This window comes from Sprattus sprattus, assembly GCF_963457725.1.
Source record: "Sprattus sprattus genome assembly, chromosome: 13".
In the NCBI taxonomy this organism is placed as follows: Eukaryota; Metazoa; Chordata; class Actinopteri; order Clupeiformes; family Clupeidae; genus Sprattus; species Sprattus sprattus.
Genome location: NC_137911.1, coordinates 25848647 through 25871146, shown reverse-complemented (window position 1 = coordinate 25871146; position 22500 = coordinate 25848647). Strand labels below are relative to the sequence as shown.

The 22500-nt window shown below is 42.5% G+C and overlaps 1 protein-coding gene across 1 annotated transcript in view; it reads right to left on the bottom strand.

Moving 5' to 3' along the window:
• Nucleotides 1-22500, bottom strand: part of LOC308373899 (proton-coupled folate transporter) — a gene marked incomplete at both ends in the record, with an annotated part of 34252 nt that overhangs the window by 7869 nt on the left and 3883 nt on the right. Inside the window, 4 exons of the mRNA XM_080849562.1 lie at nucleotides 2713-2869; nucleotides 4898-4981; nucleotides 17319-17457; nucleotides 21816-21913. Of these exons, the coding sequence (XP_080705688.1) occupies nucleotides 2713-2869; nucleotides 4898-4981; nucleotides 17319-17457; nucleotides 21816-21913 (478 nt within the window). The remainder of the gene's footprint in view (nucleotides 1-2712; nucleotides 2870-4897; nucleotides 4982-17318; nucleotides 17458-21815; nucleotides 21914-22500) is intronic.

Sequence of the window (22500 nt, the reverse complement as noted above, 5' to 3'; positions counted from 1 at the left end):
CTCCAGAGATGATTGTGATTTTAAGCAGGGGTGATAAGACTGTCCGGTATTGACGTCACCCTTCACACTCTCACCCTCTTTCTGTCTCTCTCACTCACAGACATGCACGGACCATGCGAGTAGTAATCGTGGCCTATCACTGTGACATGGACAAGCCAAAGAAAAACCGTGACAGATTGATGCCAGGCTGTGAAAAAATTAGCTGAAGCGGGGGGGGGGGGGGGGGGGGACATTAAAAATATCTTTTAAAAAGTTGCACAGTTGTATTCCTGCCAGAGTTTTGATGAGCTGTGAGTTTGGTTCAAAAAAAGGGGTTATTTGGTGCCTCTGTGAAGTCTTGATTAAAAAAGCTAAACTATTCATCATGGACCCTAAGACAGCAGAAAAACATTGCTGAAGTGCTTATTACAAGAGACTTAAGACACACCATGCAAATATTACTGTAACACCAAGAACAGACTTTCTTGAAGAAGCTATCCATCATGTGTTTGGATCCGCCACATTTCAATTCACCTGAGGTGACATGACATCCCTGTGAGGAATGCCCTGATGACGCAAAAATGTTTGAAACCATTATTCAGCGAGAATGTACGGTGAAATATGAATTTAATACTTAATTTTGACTCAACATATAGATAACATTTTTGTCTACTGTGCTTACTTGCTACACTCAAGAGTGAATACGTTTGCAAAATGATGAGAGCTTTCTGAGTGATTTGAGTGATTCAATTTTGTATTAATGCTATTTGAAAAGGTTGCACACATTTTAATTAAATGGTAATTAGTATTTCAATGTGACATCATTAAAACTAAAATGATTAATTAGGACATGCAGAAAAACTGGACATTTTGTCTTTGTGTGTGTGCGTGTGTGTGTGTGTGTGTGTGTGTGTGTGTGTGTGTGTGTGTGTGTGTGTGTGTGTGTGTGTGTGTGTGTGTGTGTGTGTGTGTGTTGGTCAGTGAGTGTGTGTGCATGCATACTGTATGCAATCATGGACACATGTGTGTGAACAGACTTTAAAACTACAAAAATGTACATTACCAATCAAATAAATGCACAAGATGAACTAATTTAAACTCCCTAAACATAATTGGTGACAACGAAGGAATCCGTGAGACTAAATGGGGTATTATTATATTATCGACTATTATGAGAAAGGGACATTTATTTCCCATGTGTTTTGCAAAGATGTAAACTGAATATGTGGGGCTTCCCCAGACACTGATGTCTTACTTTAAACTCATTACTTTTCTGTTACAAATGTAAACCACATACTAATTCTAGCGAAGACAATGCCAAAATGTCTCTGTTAATAAGATGGTAAATTGAAAGTGTGTCCAAGTGACGTGTGTGTGTGTGTGTGTGTGTGTGTGTGTGTGTGTGTGAGTGTGTGTGTGTAAAAGATTCTTGAGAATAAATACCATTTTGGAAAACATCCAGTAATTTTTTTTCATTGCTTCAATTTGTGTGGCGCTATTTAACGCAGATTTAATTTGTCAAACAAATAATTGCATTCATGACCACATGAAAACAACTAAGACTTAATTAACTTTTCGTCTCAATTCATCTTGGACACGGACACATGGTTGCAAAGATAACAAATAAAAAACAATTAGCACTGGGTCCAAACTAGCCTGGCTTGTGGTCAGTCCTCTACCTCCTCCATACGTACATTTCACAGTGTCTACTGAGGGAACAATGATAACCAACAATAACAACGTGGCTTTGTTTCTCTCCGATTCCTTCCACAGAAAAGCATCCGCATGACACACAAATGGCACACATAAACAGAATACTATTCCATTTGCTCTCCCCCTTGAGAATGGTTTTCACAAGTAAATGTTCAGCACACATCTGGTCTGCCAAGTAAGTATGCGTACAAAAAAAAGGTGAGTTCGACAGCTAGACACTTCCATCGCCCCGTGTTTTTGTGTTTTTATGTACCTTGCCGCAGGGTTTGGGGTTGATTTAGTGATAACACATGAGAAGTACACCGGAATCAGGACACTTAATACCCTTGGTATCACAAACACCTAGTATGACAACCTAGCATGCAAAATGCATATGATGTGTACAGTGTACTCAAATTATTGTGACATATTCAGTGAAATCCACTTGCCTCAGGTAAAGATAAACAACAGGAACAGTTCGTCAAGCTTGTGCTAAAACACACCTTCTAAACCTGATTGTTCAAATCCTTGATTGTGATTGGCTAAAAGCCGTTGTAAAATCCAGCATTACCTTACAATTTGACCTGATTACATTCCATATTACTGCGCAGCGAATGGCAAGGCATTCATACAGCGCATTTCATACCCAGTGTTCCATCTGGCTGTTGCGTTGCTTCAAGGGTTGCGTGGCAACGATTTATTTAGGAACTATAATTTTTAGTGGCGGAAGAATGACGGTTTATCATTAAACTATTGTTTCTTAAATTGAATTGTCTTTATTTATGAAACCATATCAAATATGTGTAGTAACAGGTTTAGAAAAGCAATAAGCCCCGCGAGTCCGTGCTTTGCGCTGATTTTAGAACAGGTAAGGGGGTTTAACGGCACTCCGCTTCGCGTCGTGCCTAACAACTCCCTTACCTGTTCTAAAATCAGCGCAAAGCACGGCCTCTTGGGGCTTATTGCTTAATTCCTTCACACATCTGAACACCTTACCTAACATCATTTGTGACTCCTTGACAAAAAAAAACCATTACTCACTGCATTAGGATGAGCACGATGAGGCAAAAGCCGGCCATGACGATGAAGGGCATTCCGGGGAAGGTGGGAAGGGTCAGAGGGTACATGCCGTTGAATATGACAGCAGCGAAGAGGATGCAGGTGGCCTCCACGGATGCAGAGAAAGAGAACATGGCACCTGGAAGACAGGGAGGGCCAAAGGTGAGAGGAGACGAGGGGAAGGAGATGCAGGAAGGGGGGGGCGGGGGGGGGGGGGGTGGAAAGATCTGTGAGGATGAGGAGGTCAAAGGTCATCATGGGTCAGCAGCGCTCCTGAGGTGGTCACAGGTCATCGTGGGTCAGCAGCGCTCTTGAGGGGGTCACAGGTCATCATGGGTCAGCAGCGCTCCTGAGGGGGTCACAGTCTATCGCTGAATCCAGAGGAATGATGATCTCTCGCCCAAACAGTAAATGTAAGCTGACAGTAAATGGCAGGTCTGAGATTTTTAATACACAGCATCTACTCTCATTACATTAGATTAGATAACTGCAGCTGCTTAAGGCCTTATGCACACTGGCTGAGTTGCGTGTTCGTTGCGTGTGTGTTCCCTGTGTGTTGCGTGTGCGTGTGCGTGTGCGTTGCGTGTGCGTTGTAGCTGCGTTCCCTACCTACCCGCGTTACCCATGGTAACGGGTTATCGCATGCACACTGCCAACGTGAGACACTCGTCTCAGACGTAGCCGGAAAATCCATTTTAAAAAACAAAGACAAATGAAGCACACGCAAGACAGACAGTGTGAGGAGGGCCAAAGCCCTTTCTGAGTGTTTCCTAGTTTACACTACTCTGTTCCCATGACGCATGGTGATGGAGCAAATAGTGGATACGTTTATATATTTATAAAAATGATAAATGTAGCCATTCATAGAAGCCTTTGAGGATACAAAAGGTTATCGAGTACGGCAAGTGCATTCCCTGCAAGAGCGGAAGGAAAACTTTTGTGTATTATTGAGAGGCCTTTAGGGGCGAAACAATGCACTGGGTACACCGATGAAATGCCCCCCAAGCAGACCGGGGAAGATCTGCTGTTCCGTCTGCCAAGTAGAGCGGAATGGGACGGGGTACACGAGGGGGCAATCTCTGAGTGCCTCAGACATGGAAATGTTATTGATCAGAGGCAGAGCGGAGCGTGTGTGTGAGAGAGTGTGTGTGTGTGTGTCTGTCTGTCTGTCTGTCTGTGTGTGTGTGTGTGTGTGTGTGTGTGTGTGTGTGTGTGTGTGTGTGTGTGTGTGTGTGTGTGTGTGTGTGTGTGTGTGTGTGTGTGTGTGTGTGTGTGTGTGTGTGTGTGTACTACTAGATGTCAGTTGAAGAGTGGAGGCAACAATGCACTTGAGGACACAGCAGAGAGGCTTCAGCGGAACAAGTTAAAAGTATACCCTGAGCATCTGTCGTGGTTCTGCACTGCACAGCAACTCTGAGGGTGGAAAAACCCAATACTCAATTGAATCTGCATCAGTTTAAGTGCACAGCCACTGTCTATTTTGCTATACTGTATAGCCAGGTGTTATTCTGTGTGTTGAACGTAAAGAGTGACCCAGAGTGCACTGGATCACAGTCCTGGACAAGGATTTAAAAAAAAGGCTTATATACAGAGAGATAGAATCCAGTTATTTCGATTGCCAGGTTTCAACACTGCAAACTGAAATGTACACATTGCAAGAAAGTTGTTGGAAAGTTACTTAGAGTTGAACTGTCACTATGTGCCCACACTATGAATGTGATTCTCTCTATCTCTCTCTCTCTGTCTCCCTGAGAGGAGGAGATTGTCTCAGGCTGTTGAGATTGTCTCAGACTGTTAAGATTGTCTCAGACTGTTGAGATTGTCTCAGACTGGTGAGATTGTCTCAGACTGTTGAGATTGTCTCAGACTGTTGAGATTGTCTCAGGCTGTTGAGATTGTCTCAGACTGTTGAGATTGTCTCAGGCTGTTGAGATTGTCTCAGGCTGTTGAGATTGTCTCAGGCTGTTGAGATTGACTCAGGCTGTTGAGATTGTCTCAGGCTGTTGAGATTGTCTCAGACTGGTGAGATTGTCTCAGGCTGTTGAGATTGTCTCAGACTGGTGAGATTGTCTCAGACTGTTGAGATTGTCTCAGACTGTTGAGATTGTCTCAGACTGGTGAGATTGTCTCAGACTGGTGAGATTGTCTCAGGCTGTTGAGAACTCACCTTGCTCATCAGGCTCCACAATAGCAGAGGACAGGGAACGGATGACAGCTTGATTGATTCCTGCAGGAGCTCCTAACACTGCCACTAAGGAGGAGAGAGAGAGAGAGAGAGAGAGAGGGGGAGAGAGAGAGAGAGAGAGAGTGAGAGAGAGAGAGAGACAGAGAGAGACAGAGAGAGAGAGAGAGGCTTTTCAAGATCTTGAATTCCATAACATCCAATCTTCTGTATTGGACAGACAAAATATACACCAATACACACAAATATTTAGTTGGATTTACTTCATTGTAAGGTGAACATTGGTTGCATATTAATGAAATGTGCTCAATCAACAAAGTATTTCTGTTTCAAAATGTACTAAATGAATTTAGGAGGTCCCTTGTAAAATAGACACAAATTAACCAACTAATTCCAATGGAATCGTTTGAGGGTTCATGATACAAGTGCTATACATTTCAGTGTTATGCAAGTTTGATAAGCAAGTGCATACTGAGTGTAATCTTACACAGGTTGTATTGGAAATGTCACTGCAACTAGATTAGTATACTGCAGTGTCACTGCTTCTAGAAATCACACATTTTGAATGAGTCGAGCAGCAACATCCAGAAGCATCCATTACTGTAAGGACGCAGAACAAAGGAGTCACTGAGATCTCGAGCGTTACCAATACCTGACATGCCTGGCTGGCAACGGACATGCTCATGGTGGGAATCAAGTATGGCACATGTCAAGGCACCACATAAAGACTCAACCCATGTGTTAACTTGTACTGGTGTCTGAGAACTACTAACATAAACAAACACGAATAAAAAAGGTTTGGTAACATTAATATCCAAGCTTGATTATTTGGGAATCCATTTAACAAGGAAGTGGTGGCAGGTTCTCCAGAGACCCCATGTGATCATGTACAGTACCAGTCAAAAGTTTGGACACAACTTACATTTTTTTGAGAAGTATTTTCTTTACTTTTATTATTTTCTACATTGTAGATTAATACTGAACACATTTAAACTACGGAAGAACACATATGGAATGATGTACTAAACAAAAAAAGTGTTATCTACCTTATAGAAAATAATAAAAGTAAAGAAAAAACTTCTCAAAAAATTAGAAGGTGGGTCCAACTTTTGACTGGTACTGTACGTTCCCTGTTGAACTTCCTTTATTGCTTTATGATTCTCTCACATGCCTGAACTGGATATGGGGAACACTATGTCCGAATTAGTTGGTTCAAAACAATATAATTTTTAGAAGAGACACAAGCCTGGTTGGTGTAATTCAAATGTAATAGTTTAGCAAATTTGACAACCCAAGTTGTTCAAAGTTCGCACAAGGCACATGATCTTAACTCCTTGTGCCTTTCAAACAACTAAACATTTTTTATGTGTGTCTGTGGCTCTCAAGCAAACTGATATCAGCTATGACCTTTCACATGAATGGATCACCTGTCAAATGACATTTTTGCAACCACATTATAATCATGTTGCATCCAGTTCAATGATGACTGATGACTGCTCAGAGGCAGGTTAATTGGTTATTCCTGCACTAGAATCTGAGTATATTAGGTTACTACAACACAATTATCTAGAAAAATATCATCATCTAGGTGTGGAGCACTGAGAGGGATATAAATACGTAGCCAAGCATAAACATATCCGATAATCAAATTAAAATCAGGATATTGTACCAAGTATAAATAAATCTAATTAAATGATAATTAAACGACTGTAGCTTTTATTTGATATGAGAGATTGTGAGTCTAACAGACCTGTAAGTCAATAAGAACAGTGGATCCAATAAAAAGCATTTAGCATTTGCTGGTGACCTTTTCATTACTTCATTTTCGCCCAAGAAAAATGTTCTGCCTGTCTTTCTCTACCCCCCAGTTCATGCGACTCAGTACATAATGGAAAACACCATTGGCATTCTGCACTGGGTATGTGCGATAAGAATAGCATTTTCTTTGCCTCTGAATTCAGCCCTCTCCATCATTGCCATAGATATTCTGAATGTATGATCAACCCCCTTCCAACCCCCCCCCCCCCCCCCCCCCCCACTGTCTCTCTCTGAAATTCAAATTCCACATTGGCATGTCATTGACACGACACATGTACATATTGCCACAAGCACTTCACAGCTTTGACAGCTCTCCTGCACCGGGGTTAAATTGGGATTTGGAGGCTGGCGGAACTCGACATCTTCTGGTGCTGACACGGGTGCTAAGAATGTACTCTTCCGTCTGTTTGTTACACGGAGTATCTGGCTTTGATAATATGGAAATTAAATTAGTTAGTTGCGTGTGTGTGTGTTCCTGTCTTCGGAGATTTGGAATACCCTGAGGGTGGTTTGGATATGAAAATGTTTTCCGTCAGTCAAAGCTATATCAATTTATTCTGATTCCTTCCTGTTAAAGGCATGTTCCACGGCAGAGACTAACAAAACCACACCTAGCCGAACAAATAAAAACAGCCAAAGACACAGGGTGCTTCTTCTCTTCTGAGAGGGCAGAATAGCATTTCTGTTGCCGCGCTAATGACAAGGGACCATGTGCAGCAGTGTGTTAAGAACTCTGTGATTCATTCCTTCAGTTCAAAGGCAGCCATTTGCATGTGTTAGCATATCAAAAGCATTGTGTCGAGGACTGCATTGTGTTTATGAAACTGAAAACAAACATACGGTGTATATAATCACCTTCTATACCTTATCTGTGATACAAGACAACACATATAGCAGCATACCAGCAGTGCAAAATGGTGGATAGAGAGAGGAGTGACTCAATAACCTTTAACTAATAACCTTTCCTTCAATCACAACCCCCCCCCCACACACACACACACACACACACCCCCATACACACAGCAATACCCCCACACACAATTGATATTGGTTTTGTCAATTCCCTCCCTCCCCCTCATGTATATAGATACAACATATATATCGTTTTTTCTATTGTATACTATATTTGTTATATATGCCCCCCCCCCCCCCCCCACACACACACACACAGCTGTGTACCTGCCCATGTTCCCTTTGGCATCAGACTGCAGGTGGTGACTCTACTGCGGTGTCGCGGCGCCCCTCATTACCTCAGGCCATTAGGAGAGAACAGAATGTAGAGGCTCAGGCCGTCGATGCTTATTCAACTAGCGCCCTGGGCCCTGTTTTAGAAGCACCCGAGTCTCCACGCTCGATAAGAATAACAATGGCAATTAAGAATATCAATAAAGAGCTGCCCTTCTCTTACAAGTGTCAACCTGAGCCCAACGGAACAGAGCCGCCACAAAATGGCAGCCTCTGCTACTGCCAATATATCTCTGCCTGTCTGATATCCAGTATAGCTAGGGAGGATACACCGCCATGAGGCCACATAACATTCATCTGATGAACTGACAATCTTATGTAGCGTGGTTCAAAGTCATTTAGCGTGGTTCAAAGTCATTTTGAGTCTTCACTGTACAAAAAAAAAAACAGTTTCTTACAACTGGCTGTTTGGAAAGAGTTGAAAGTGTTCAGATTGAATATCCGAGAGTCATTATACTGTCTAGCCCATTAACCAACACAAGGCCACATACGTATGAAGCAGTAAGTGTGAATAACAGTTTTAATAATGAATATGGTGCATTATTCATGGGTCATCTATTGGGCCTCGCTCTTTTGCCCCTCCACACATCCTTTGCAAATTAATTCCTTTCATTTCATTCGCTATATTTTACTGCTTTTACTGTCGCAGATGTATTTATTCAAAAATATAATTATTTGAAGCTATCGCAGATGTATTGATTCAAAAAATATAATTGTGTGAAGCTGTATATTCAATGAAAACGTCAGATAGTGATATAATATTTACAGAAATAGGAAGGTCCTTCTGTTGCTTGTGATCCTTTTTAAACGTTATTTGCATGTTTTAGTGACGTTTGCCCTGCGCCACAGATACAGCGTGCAACCTGTTTAAACCAACAAAATCACAATATTATCAACCTGCGACAAATATTGGTATTGACCGCAAGCCATGTCATTGGCTTTGTATGCATGAACACCTTTCGCACATGCAATATGCAATAGAGTTTCTGAACGCGAATACCCAATCTGGTGTATTTCATTTAACAAATAGTCAATATTTGCGATCCATATTGAGGATGTTTTTTTTTCCCCCTCCCATGGAGTTGGATAAACATGTATTATCGGAAGGTCAGATAAACAGAAGTGGCCAATGCACTGATGTATGCTCTCAGGGAACACTGAGGCCTGATTGATCTGCTCCATGGATTAGCTGGGACTGGAGATAATGCACGCGCACACAGTAGAAAGGAGCGGAAGGAACAGCACAGAACATTCCGGTAATGGCGAACGATTTGCTAAAGGTGCTAAAAACCCACGAGCTGAAAAGAACGATCATAACACTTCCACGACACACACACACACACACACACACACACACACACACACACACACACACACACACACACAAAAAGCCTGGCAAGACTACAGTGTGAGAAAACACACCGGAACTCCTTGGGCCATAATTTGGAAGGCTGTTTAGCCTTCTAAGCATCTGAACCTGCGGGTCGGCCATCTAAACACTTGGTAAACAATAGCTTATACGCACCCAGCTATACAGTGATGATGACTGCAATTTATGTATGATGAAAAACACCTGTTTAGCTGGCCACGGCTGCCTTGGCTTACTGCATGATGATCAATGCCACAACTGAATTGTGCAGGGAGTGGCAGCTGAAACAGAAGCTTTCTCTTTTAAAACCGGATCCTGCACTCTATATGTTTCCGTTAGAGTCAAACTCATACACTTGACAAATGAAACCAGTATTATTCAAGCCATGCCATTGCAGAGTGCGCTCTTTCTCACGAGGGGTGCCAGAGACACACACACAATTATAACACTGTCAAGACCTCTCCAGACTTTTCTGAGAAAAGCATATCTAATTCCATGGATGGTAATAGACCCCAAAAAACATTTGCATCTGTTCAATGTTCAATCTCAACATGAGATAATACCCATCAATCAACTCGGCATCATTGCCAAAAAATGAGCTTTCATGAAAAGTGTTTGTCAATTGCATGTGCACACGAACGTGCGAACGCTGAAGCGTGCAGTGCCGGTTAAATTAAAATGCTAATATATTTATGGTTCATATTCACACCACCGCAGAATATTGAAAACGACGCGGCGGCGCACGCATTCCCATCATGCTTGAGATGATGGAAAATAAGAGCTCAGGACATCTAAATAAAAGCCGAACATCTCAGCGCAGGCTGCATCATTAGCTAGATGGATTCCCTCATAAATTCAGCTCTAAATGTGCTGCACGGTTTGCTCCGGGAGCCCTCACAGGCGCTAGCCCTCAGCAGGGGGGAAGTATCCTGCCTTTTGAGCATGTAGTATGGAAGGGCTCCACGGGAGGTGCATTATCGAACGGTTCAAAAGCTCGACACTCAGGCGCTCGGAGGGCGCTCACTCAGCAGGTGTTTCGAACACAGCATCCCCCTTCCGTTGGAAAGTTCCTGTCATCGCACTTAAGAAGCAGTGTGTGTGTGTTTGTGTGTGTGTGTCTGTGTGTGTGTGTGTGTGTGTGTGTGTGTGTGTGCGAGTGTGTGTGTGTGTGTGTGTGTGTCTGTGTGTGTGTGTGTGTGTGTGTGTGTGTGTGTGTGTGTGTGAGTGTGTGTGTGTGTGAGTGTGTGTGTGTGTGTGTTCCTGTCATCGCACTTAAGAAGCAGTGTGAGTCGCGGCAACAAGAAAATATCAAGAAATACCCTCTTCACAGTAATGCGTCACTGCCTGGCTGAGGCCACGATCGCACCGCCAGGACCTGTAAGCCATGTTTGTTTTTGATGCGCCCAACCTCTATGGCACGTATAAGCCACTGGCAGGACATGAGAATACTCTGCGTGGTTCATCGTCTTTCCCTTATATATGTGGCAGATAGCCAAATCTAAGAGCTAAGTTTATTGAGGGTCAGCTCTGCCAAACGTTATTGACAGTGTAGATTATTTCCAACCTAAAACTCTTGGCAATGTGCCCCTGAGAGAGAGAGAGAGAGAGAGTGAGAGAAAGAGTGAGAGAGTGATAGGGAGAGGGAGAGGGAGAGGGGGAGAGGGAGAGAGAGAGAGAGAGAGCAAGAGAGATAGAGAGCGAGAGAGAGAGAGAGAGAGAGCGAGAGAGAGAGAGAGCGAGAGCGAGAGAGATAGAGAGCGAGAGCGAGAGAGTGAGAGAGTGAGTGAGAGAGAGAGAGAGAGGGAGAGAAAGAGAGATTTCAGGACCCAGGACAGCTGCATTCTGATCAAATCTCTGGGAGTTATCAGGGCTGCTGATTTCTCTCATCACTGAAGCTCACACCTGTCAGATGCAGTGTGCAGTGTTGGAACAGAGTGACAGGAGAGAGATGAACTAATTCCAGCCTCATTTCCCACTGATACACTGAACTTCAGGTTCTCCTGCCTATAACAACAACCCCACAAGCCTCTCTGGATCTGCCAAGCCTTTTTCACCTTCTGTCATCTTGTTACCAAGTTCGGCTTGTTCTGTCTTCAGTCCTCATTCTTCTGCGGTGGTTTTGAGTGATGGTGATTTATCATTTCCTTTTCCTTCATAAGCAACATTATTAATAATAATAAAAATAATATCAATTTATATTGCTCATATTCCCTCACTCCAACCTTCCTTCACCTCTAGCCATGATGCTCATTGACTCATTGAGCTCCACTGGCTGCCTGTAGCTGCTCGCATTAAGTTCAAGTCACTAATGCTTGCCTATAGAGTGATTACTGGCTCTGCTCCCACCTATCTAAGTGCTCTTGGAAGGGCAAATGTTACACCCAGGATGCTGCGCTCTTCTAGTGAGCGTCGTTTGGCACTACCGTCTGTGCAAGTACGGCAGTCCAGACTATTCTCATTATGTAGTTCCACGTTGGTAAAAATGAACTGCCTAGCACTACCAGAGCAGGGGGCGTCCCTCTCTACCTTTAAGAAGCATTTAAAGACCCAACTCTTCAGAGAGCACCTCCCGTCCTAACTGGCACTTCGACTAGTGCTTAACTTGCAACATTTCCGCACTTCCTTTTCTCTTCTTTTTTATATGTGTCTTATGCAAAGTAGTATTTATTGTTACACTAGGTTCTATCGCTCGTAGCTTGACTGTTCTCTCCCTTGTACGTCGCTTTGGACAAAAGCGTCTGCTAAATGACTAAATGTAGATGTAAATGTAATGACGCTAATCGGTTTTGCTATGTAGTAATATACCTTTGAACTTCAGTTTCTTCCCACAAACCAATCCAAGCTCTACCTGCCTCACTGAAATAGTGATTTTTCTGGCAGTTTCTCCTCAGTCCTGACACATTAGACACATGCACTGCAAAAATGCTTTTCTAACTCTAAGTGTTATTACTCTTATATTGAGATGAAAAAAATCTAGTTGGTCTTGTTTCTAGCTAAATTGTACTTACCTAGTGCTTTCTTGGTAAGGTTATTTTTGCCTATTTCAAGCAAATATTACTTATTTTAAGAAATCTTAACAAGCCAAATTTGCTTAACGCACTGGCAGCCAAATTTGCTTGTTTTAAGCAAAACGTGAGAACAGGCCTTGAGTCTCTCTCTTTGCAGATTGCAGCTCGCATCAACCTTGCTGCAGCTCTCTGAACATCTTACCTGAAATGTAAGTCTCCGAAAAAGAAAAACAATTCTTAAAAGGTTATGGACATCCACTTCTTTTTTTAAGAACTGCATCTTCTCCTGCAGACTGGCAAATATTTGTGGTGATGTCTGCCATCCCGGGACTCCAGCAGACAACCTTTGGAGATGCTGTGACAACATGTCGGGGGAGCAGCATCCCCGATTATGTCACAGTCCTCCTTTCAGAAACATTTTGGAAGTAATACAGCTCGACAGTATGAGTTCTTCTTGTGTCTGGCCTGAGTCACTCACTATACTATACTGTAAAACTGTGGCTTGCTGGGACCCAGGACGTGTGCCGTGTTAAGCTTTTTTTCTAAAATAGTTTGACAGCCGGAAGGTTCAGTTCAGGGAAAATGTGTATAACCTGACCACATTTCATGAGACATGCATGTGGCAACAGATAAGTAGTTAGCACCTGGGTGGAACCAGTCTCTGACATCACTCATGACACAGTCACACACGCCACACCCCTCAACCCAACCTCAAGTTTGAATGACACATATGAAAACATAAATATATGACTTATAGACAGAAACAATATAAATAATAATTTCTATTTCTGATATGTCTTTGCAGAAATAGAGACGGTCGACACTACATCTTACCATCACACTGCAGTAAAGAATAGACACTGGGGCAGTATTAGCTCTGACGAGCTGACTAGCGGTTGGTATTAGGGTAGACCTACAGATGACGCCAAAATCAATACCCCCTCAGGAACAGAGTGAAGATGTTTGGTGTGGACCTCAGCTGCAGACATGTGTGGTTAAGCAGCTGTTTAACTTCCTCAAAAGAGTAACTGACATCCATCCGAGTGATCATTTTCAAGATGTTAGGACTGCAATATAGGGCTGTAACTCGAATGATTCGATTACAAAAAATGCAGTGCAATACTTTATAACAGAGTAATACCAGCATTAGCACAACCAAAAGAATAGTGAATTTGTATTTGTGGCAGGGCAAAATTAATGGAAAATGTGCATGAAAAGTATAATCCCATTCTTCTGTCAAAACAACATGTTGCGACAGTATATATACGGTGGCCCTGAGAGATCAATCCACTGAAATTTAAACAAATGCAAATTGACAAAACACAAGCAAATTGTGAAAAAAAAATGTCATCAATTTCACAACACATGCGCAGCATTTGCACATGAGTGTAGAAGCAGGCTGGAATTACACCGAACGACAACGGAAGTGTTTCCAGAAGACACTCAGAAGTGATATGCATTGTAAAACACATTATGTTAACTAGCTAAACGTTAGTTACATTCACTTCTCATTTTTTAATGAATTCACTTTATTTACACTTTATCTGGATAGTCTGCCTACAGTGTCTTCACAGATGCTACAAACCATCCCCTAACTCAGCCCCTAACCTTCACCATAAAACAGAGTTTCAACAGATTATTGTTTATAATCTGAGAATCTGTAGATAGTCTACCGAGAACCTAATTCATTTGCTTTGTTCTTTGTCTATTTGCATGCGTTTCCTGAAGAGCTCTCAGGGCCACCATAAGTACTGCAGTTCTGTGTGCAGGCCTCAATTAATGCTGAAACCCATAGTTTTAAAACTTGAATTTGAATAGTGCTTGCCCGTTTGAAGAGGGAGAACAAGACAGTCCATCTGGTGTTTCTGGCAGTGAACCCAGTTTAACAGATTTTTTCCCCTCACAGTTTTGAAGGGAACTGAGCAAGATGTGAATGTGGAAGAGTGATGAGATGCAAGTTTTTCTCATATCAGGCAGGTGATTGGAGGTGATTACAGACTTGTGCTCCCGACCAGCACCTTCCCTGATTGCTAAGGGCCTCTTTGTGGAGCGACAGAAAACGTGATGATTCTGATGATTATTTCCCCTTAGGATTATTTTATGCCGTATTTAAGCTCTCATATAAAGGTTCTCGGTTCATTAAAGTAGATATTTTCAGCTTTGGTGTCCATCGCCCTGTTTTCATCCATCTTTTATTTAATGTTGTTAATGCGGCATAATCAAGTTCAAGTTCAAGTTTATTTATATAGCACATTTCATATGGTATACATTGTCACAGCCCAGCACTCAGTACGACGCGACCAGGGAATTCCAAAGCAATTATTCTTTATTGAACTCTTTTAGGCACTCAAACATTACAACAGAGGTAGTCAAAATTAACAGAAAATAGGGGAAGCCCTACGCCTTGCACCCAGTGCAACCAGCGTCTTCCCCTCTGTCTTTCTCTCTCTTGTCTGTCTCCCCTCTGTCTTTTTCACTGACTATTTAACTCTTAACAAATGAGTTGCTGCTCAGGTGCCAAACTAGCCTAACTATTTGCACCTGAGCTTGCAATCAGTGGTCGCCGACCTCACTAGGCCCCAGAGCACCTCCCCTGGGTCCTAGAGCCTGCCCTGTATAGTCCTGGTCACCCATGTTAACCTAAGTGGGAGCCTAAGAGCAGCTTGGGCTACCACAACATAGACACAATGTGCTTTGTGCAGAGAAAACATTCAATTACCTAAAAGAAACACACAAACAAATACACTTAGCCAAATATATATATATATATGTATAGTATATACATGAAATAAAATAAAATAAAATAAATAAAACAATAAGATAAAAAAAAACAATAAAAGAGGTGTTAAAAACTTAAAAAAAAAAACCTATAGTCATGAATAGGCTGTAGAAAATAAAAAAGTTTTAATTCCCTTTTTGAAAGAGAGCACTGAGTGAGATGAACTTAACTCCAAAGGTAGGCTATTCCAGAGGGTTGGGGCACAGTAGCTAAAGGCACCGTGTGCAGCATTGGTGTTAATTCTTGGGGTCGTGAAAAGACATTTATTGGAGGATCTTAGGCAACGCGATGGATCATAAAGAGAAATCAGATCGGAAATATAGGGTGGGGCAAGACCGTTTAGTGATTTATACACAAGAAGGAGTATTTTAAACTCAATTCTTTGTTGTACAGGGAGCCAGTGAAGTGATTTAAGAACAGGGGTGATATGATTGAATTTTTTTTCTAGCAGCTGCATTTTGGATAAGTTGAAGTTTATTTAACATCTGTTTAAATATCTGTTAAAATTAAGATCTGCATCAAGAGTCACTCCTAAATGTTTTACATTCTCACATGGTTTTGCCCAGAGGGAGGTTAAAATTGGTTGAAAGTGATTTCTCAGGGCCTTAGGGCCTACAACCAGAATCTCTGTCTTGGCATCATTTAGCCGTAGAAAATTTTGGGCCATCCAATTTTTTATGTCGGAGATACAACGAGTGAGGTCATTTACCGGACTGGGGTCATCAGAGGAGATGGATAAGTAAAGTTGGGTATCATCAGCATATGAATGGTAGGAGATGTTGTGTTGCCGAATGATAGATCCAAGTGGTAACATGTACAAATTAAAAAGCAAAGGACCAAGAATTGACCCCTGAGGAACCCCATATAAGATGGGCCTTACATCAGAAGACAGGCTATTTATAGAAACAGAAAAGGATCTCCCGTTTAAATAGGATGAGATCCAATCAAGAGCTGTACCCTGGAGGCCAACTGAGTGCTGAAGACGTTGAAGAAGAATAGCATGATCAATTGTACCAAATGCAGCACTTAAATCGAGGAGAACGAGAATCGATATTTTTTGATTGTCAGTCGCAATTCGAAGGTCATTTACAACTCTGACTAGAGCAGTCTCTGTGCTATGTTTTACCCTAAACCCAGATTGAAAGGCATCAAATATGGAATTTTGAGACAGAAAGGTGCAAAGTTGCCTATAAACAACCTTCTCTAGAATTTTGCCTAAGAAAGGCAAGTTAGAGATAGGCCTATAACTCTCAAGAGCCAAGGGGTCGAGCATAGGTTTTTTTAGTAATGGTGTAACAATGGCATGTTTGTTAGCATGGCACTTCCTGACTGCTACAGCTAAGTTCCTTACAATTATAATCTAGAAATGTTCAGCTGACAAGAGTTTCATCAAGGAGCCATCATGAGTAGTTTCGATGATTAGGAGCACTTTCCGTTCAAATCTGCTGCTCTGAAATTACAGCTGCATTTGACCCATTTTTATCATGCGTTATGTGGAAAAGTGGTAAACCACCCCTCCCAAAAAATCATAAAGTCAAATAGGTATTTATCAAAATAGAAAATGCTTGTTAATGTAATTAGAACTCCTTCGTTTTCTTTTGAATGTCCCGGATCAATAAATAATAAGTACAAAAAAAAAACATATAGAGAAAATGCTATGGCTCATCTACTAGGCTCAGCTAGTTTCATTCACTGACTCTGTAAGCCTCAACCTGCTCAAGTGAATTTTGTGACGTCAGCTATCAACTCTAACCCAACTAAGATCCAAAGAAATGTCTTCACATCACAACGAACCCACTTAAACCAAATGAGATGTTAGTAGCAAACTAAGCATTTGTAGGCCTCTCCGAAGAAGCACTCAAGGCCTACTCTGGACGCTTCCTGATGGTGGCAAGTTTATGGACGAGCCCAGGGAGTTGTTATAGAGTTTTATGTTATTTTTTGTTATTTTTTGTTATATGTTATATGTATGACGTCTATTGCTTAGATGAATGATGCTTTGCTATGCTGAAGCAATTTGGTACATGCAATAATAAACACACTTTGACTTTGACTTTGACTTTGGCACAGAGATGTTTGGGATCTTCAACTCTGTCAAGATGTTGCTCCTGGTAAGCTCCTACTTTTGATCACTGCGGCACGTTGAGTGCAAAACTTCTTTGTGAAATGTAGAAAGGTCTTGCTTACCTATGAACACCATCCACGTGTTGGTGGAGAACGCCATGAGGACGAAAGACGCGGCCCTGAACACCACGCTCAGCTTGGCCAGGGTCATCTCTCCCACGTAGCGTAGTAGTAGGGGGAACAGGCCCAGCAAACAGCACCCCTACAGGACAGGAGGAGAAGGACCTGAAGAGTGCAGACAGCACTGTACTTCCATTCACTTTATACACTGCAGCCCTGGCAATGCCAAGGAGAAGGCATTTTGGCATGGCAAAGTGTTATGTATCATAGAATTATGTCCCTCGCGGGCAACCGTAGTAAAAGACCGCATTGCATCAGGGGAGATGTATGTATACTGTGTTGTATGCGAGCGACTGAAGTAAAGCCACAATTAATGAACTCTGACTCTGCATGGTCTTATTCTGGAGTTATACTGTCATTACCAAGACACAACAAAAAGGACCTGAGAGTGCAGACAGCACTGTACTTCCATACACTTTATACACCGCAGCCCTGACAACGCTAAGGAGATGGCATTTTGGCATCCATTTTTAGCGCCCAAAGTTAATTGAAGGTAAACGACAAGAGGCAACACAAAAAAGGAAAGTAATCAATAACTGACATCGCGAGCGGGGATCTGTACATAATGCTGGCGATAAATTATTGAGAGAGCACTGCTAAAAGCCGGCGCGGTAACAACACTGTATCCGGCAGTAAAGGTGCCTTTTGAGCGGGCCTCTGTTCGGATGCTTCGAAACAAAGCAGTGATAAATATTTGAGGCGTCAGTTTCATTATCTACCCAAAATTTTGACTTAATTAACCTTCAGGGAGTGCGGACGTGAATGACAGTGAAAGGGAGGGAGGGAGGGAAGAGTGAGTGTGTGTATGTGAGATTGTGTGTGTGTGTGTGTGTGTTTGTGCGTGTGTGTGCAACAGTCTAACTCATTTGCCTCTTTTGCTCCATCAGACAGGTTTGATTTAATTATTTGCGTCCTGGGGTGACAAGTTGCCTGTCGTCTCGCGACTCCTTTCGTGCCTTTTCATATTTGCCAGCCCAAACTTAATGGGAGCACATAAATATTTCCCTGGAAAGGTCACCATTCGCTGTTCTTACTGGCTAGCGCCTGATAGTGTTTTAGACAAATTCCTCTGGGCTGTAATTATCAGTCTAGCAGATAAGCCTGTGAGTCATTTACAAACACACACGTTGGAAAGGAACAACACCCGTCCACCGAGCATTTCTTTTCTGACAACCAAAGTTATTACAGATACAAGCAGACATAACAATCTGTTTTCTAAACAATGACATTAGGCGTAATTAATCACTGAAGGTTAAAGGTGAATTAGGTGACACTCTTGACCGTCACTTGCCTCTATCAGTTGTGCTTGAGAATGTCTGTGCCACTTCTGTGCTCTCTTTTACACGTTCTCTCTCTCTGTCTGTCAAACAACATTTCTATCATGTCTTGCTCCCTCTTTTTCTGTGAAAAAAGGTTATCCATTGAACAGGTAGAAATGGTCCAGTTCATATCGCTTTCTCTCTCTCTCTCTCTCTCTCTCTCTCTCTCTCTCTCTCCTCTCTCTCTCTCTCTCTCTCTCTCTCTCTCTCTCTCTCTCTCTCTCTCTCTCTGTCAGCCTGTGGTGTCCAGCTGTTAATGTACTCTTACCTTTCCCTTTCCATCAGCTCAAAGATAAGGAAAAAAAACACGGGCAATATATTTTTTTAAAACCCTCTTCTCTTTTCATTTCCGATCACTCTAACATTTATTTTTCTTCCTGTTCAAGAGAAGACAACCATCAAGCATTTCCTTCGCAGGCTTTGGCTGTCATCCCCCCCTCACCCCCTCCCTTGACCAGATGAATGCCATCGTCTCCTCCTCACCCCCTCCCTTGACCAGATGAATGCCATCGTCTCCCCCTCACCCCCTCCCTTGACCAGATGAATGCCATCGTCTCCCCCTCACCCCCTCCCTTGGCCAGATGAATGCAAGCGTCTCCCCCTCAACCCCTCCCTTGACCAGATGAATGCCATCGTCTCCCACTCTGCCACCTTGAGAAGGACACACCTGAGTCGTCAGCAGCGGCATTGTCAGGCCCCTGAGCCTTGGCCAAAACCGCACAACCCTCTCCGAAAGGCATCGCCTCCACCATCAGTTAAATACATCGCTCCTTAACGAGAGCGCCTTTTGTTTAAACATCTCGGCCGTGACGTGCCATCGACCGCACCCCCCGCCCCGCACAGATGAGATTGCGGAGGTGGAGGCAGCAGTGGCAGCGGTGGCGGCAACGGCATTGGTGACGGTGGCGGATTCTGCTGTCAGGGGCCGTCGGAGAAAGAGAGAGAACACAAAGATGCTCTCGTCAGCAGCTTCCCCTTGGTAATTACTACTGCTGTACACATAATAGACGAAGGTTAAGGCTGCAGCTAGGCACTGTCCACTGAGAGAAAGGAGCCTTTGATGGGGTTTCTTATACTGGGTTTTTTAAGAGGGTGGTTGAGTTCAGAGGGTGGGGGTGCGTGACATCAGGGCTTGAATCGATATTTCATTTTGAACGATATCGGAGGTAGATCTCGATTTTGTCGAGTATACTTCCACGAACATAAAAGCAGACTGACTGCATCCTACGGCCGCTATTGTCCGTAGGTAATTGCTATGGAAATGGTTAAGTTGGCCCTTCTTGGATCAGGCATTTTGTTAACGTCAGGGGAAGTATATCGGCACAAAAACAGCTATACGCTTCAAGATGGTTGGGGTGGAAATGGTTTTCCTTCCCTGTTCCTGAAGCCTCACATATGGCCATTTGTGCTGTGGCCACCTGTGTTTTAACCTCACTGCTTCAAGGACATTTTGACTAAAAGCCTTGTCCCTGCTTACATATGGCAGGGCCCTGGACGAAAGCCAAGACAAGGCCCCAAGGTCCAAGTCAGGAACGAAATGGTTGATTGACTGACAAACCACTATGTAATGGCCATCAGTTGATAGTCTTGAACCCCTACGGAAATCTACAGTTTGAGTTGCTGGGACTTTTATTTGTGTAGGTTGAATTGAGTCTTTAAGAATGATCTAGGATCCCTGCTAAGATCATCTGCAAGCTTATGAAGGGGGATATCTTACATCCTACGCACCACAGACCTGATGTCCTTGCTGAATGGCCTTCAAAACTGAAGCTTTTATAAGCAGTTCAGCCGTAATTTATTTTTACCGATTTATTCAACCTCTGTAAATGATGAACATTATTGTGAAGAACTCAAACATTCATGTATAACATTCAAACTGTACACCAAAGGTTTTATATAAAATATTTGTGTCTTATGTACAAAATACTAGCAGGCACGGGTTCAATATCTATTTTTATACTCTTGTCTGCTTACTCTTGTTCAGTGATAAGTAAGTGACATTGTATTTACTTATCTGGAAGAAACTGCACTATGCCTGGTTAGCTCCAAAGTTACTGGTGCTTCAATGACAGCCCACTACTGCCAATTATTGAATAAATAGTTACCCTAAGTAATTTTCTGGATTAAAGGGCTTTTTTAAATGAAATCCTTCAATTGAAAAATACAATAGGCCTACAGATTTAGAGTATGCCCAGTCTCTGGAAAGGCCTCATACAAAAGTGCTTGATGGCCAAAGACGAAGTTACATTTAGGAAATATAATGCCATTAAGGAGGTTACAACTGAAACTTACATTTTAAAAGCAATACAAATCAAATGAACTTTAAATTTATATTTACAAATCAATCAGCCTTCAAGGACTCTTCCTTAGCCTCACACTGTCTTGCACTCATGACCGGAACCCCATTGGCCGTCGTTCTGCCTTCAACTTCACGACACCTCAATAGTTTCCCCCCCCCAAGCAATAGCCCTCATAAACAGCTCTTGCACATGAGCTTCATGGCTCCTCTCAGCACTTTATTTATTTAACTTATTTAACATTTCTATTATTGCGCTACCTTCATGATCATACTGGTACTTTCTTGTATTGTTGTTCTGTCTTGTCCCTTTGTTCTGTTCTATTTGTAATGCTCCAGCCTGCATGGAGAATACCAATCAAAATTCCTAGTACCTTTGTACATGGCGAAATAAAGAAATTTAATTGAATTGAATTGAACTAAAATCTACTTCTTCTCTGAATTATAAGCAGCTCTCCCACTGTTGCAGGGGGTGAAGCGATTGAGCTATACTTCCACGAACATAAAAGCAGACTGACTGCATCCTGTGGCCACTATTGTCCGTAGGTAATTGCTATGGAAATGGTTAAGTTGGCCCTTCTTGGATCAGGCATTTTGTTAACGTCAGGGGAAGAATATTGGCACAAAAACAGCTATAGGGGGTGAAACGATTGAGCTACTTATGAAGGGAAGAGCATCCACTCATGACCTGAGGTTTCAGAGCTCTTTCTAAAAGAATCATTGAACATCATGAAAATCCTCACTACCTTCACCGCAGAGACGCACCCACGAGGCAAGACGAGTAAGACATCAACGTGCAGCAGAGCTCAAAGAGTAGGCGCTTACCAGGAGCAACATCTTGACGGAGTTGAAGATCCCAAACATCTCTGTGTCAAACTCCCTGGGCTCGTACATCAGATAAAGAAGGAGGATCGACTGTTCCCCTGGGTGAGACAAAAAAAGAAAGAAAAGAACGAGGGAATAAGAGACTGATTGATCGAAAGAGAAAGGAGTGAGATGAAAGCTCTTTTATACTCGAACTTTATAGTGTGACGTGTCTGCAACTTCAGCAGAAGATGTTGGAAATGAAGACAGAAGACAGACTGCATCAATATTGCACCTCACTTCAATCAATCCAAACCTCTGCTCATGTGCATGTAGTTTATTATTAACCACATATGTTAGTAACTGAACAAGTGGACCACTGGATCAGGCATGTTTCTCTTGAACAGTTTCTTGTTCTTATGTGACTGTGTTGCCAATGAACATTCTGTTTATGTGATATTGGGTAACAGATTCAATTGCTAAGAATTCCCAACAGCATGCGGTAGAATATGTATAAGATTGTGTTATATTTCCCACTCATATCACTCTGGTAGGCTGCTCAGAAACAGCACTACAAGTCCTGCAGTGTTGGGAGTTTCCAAACATCCAGTTTGCAAAGGAGCAGATCAATACAAACAACTGATCTAAGTGAACAGACACCATTGATTGAGCGAGCCGAAAGGCGGTTGCTTTTTACGAGCAGAGA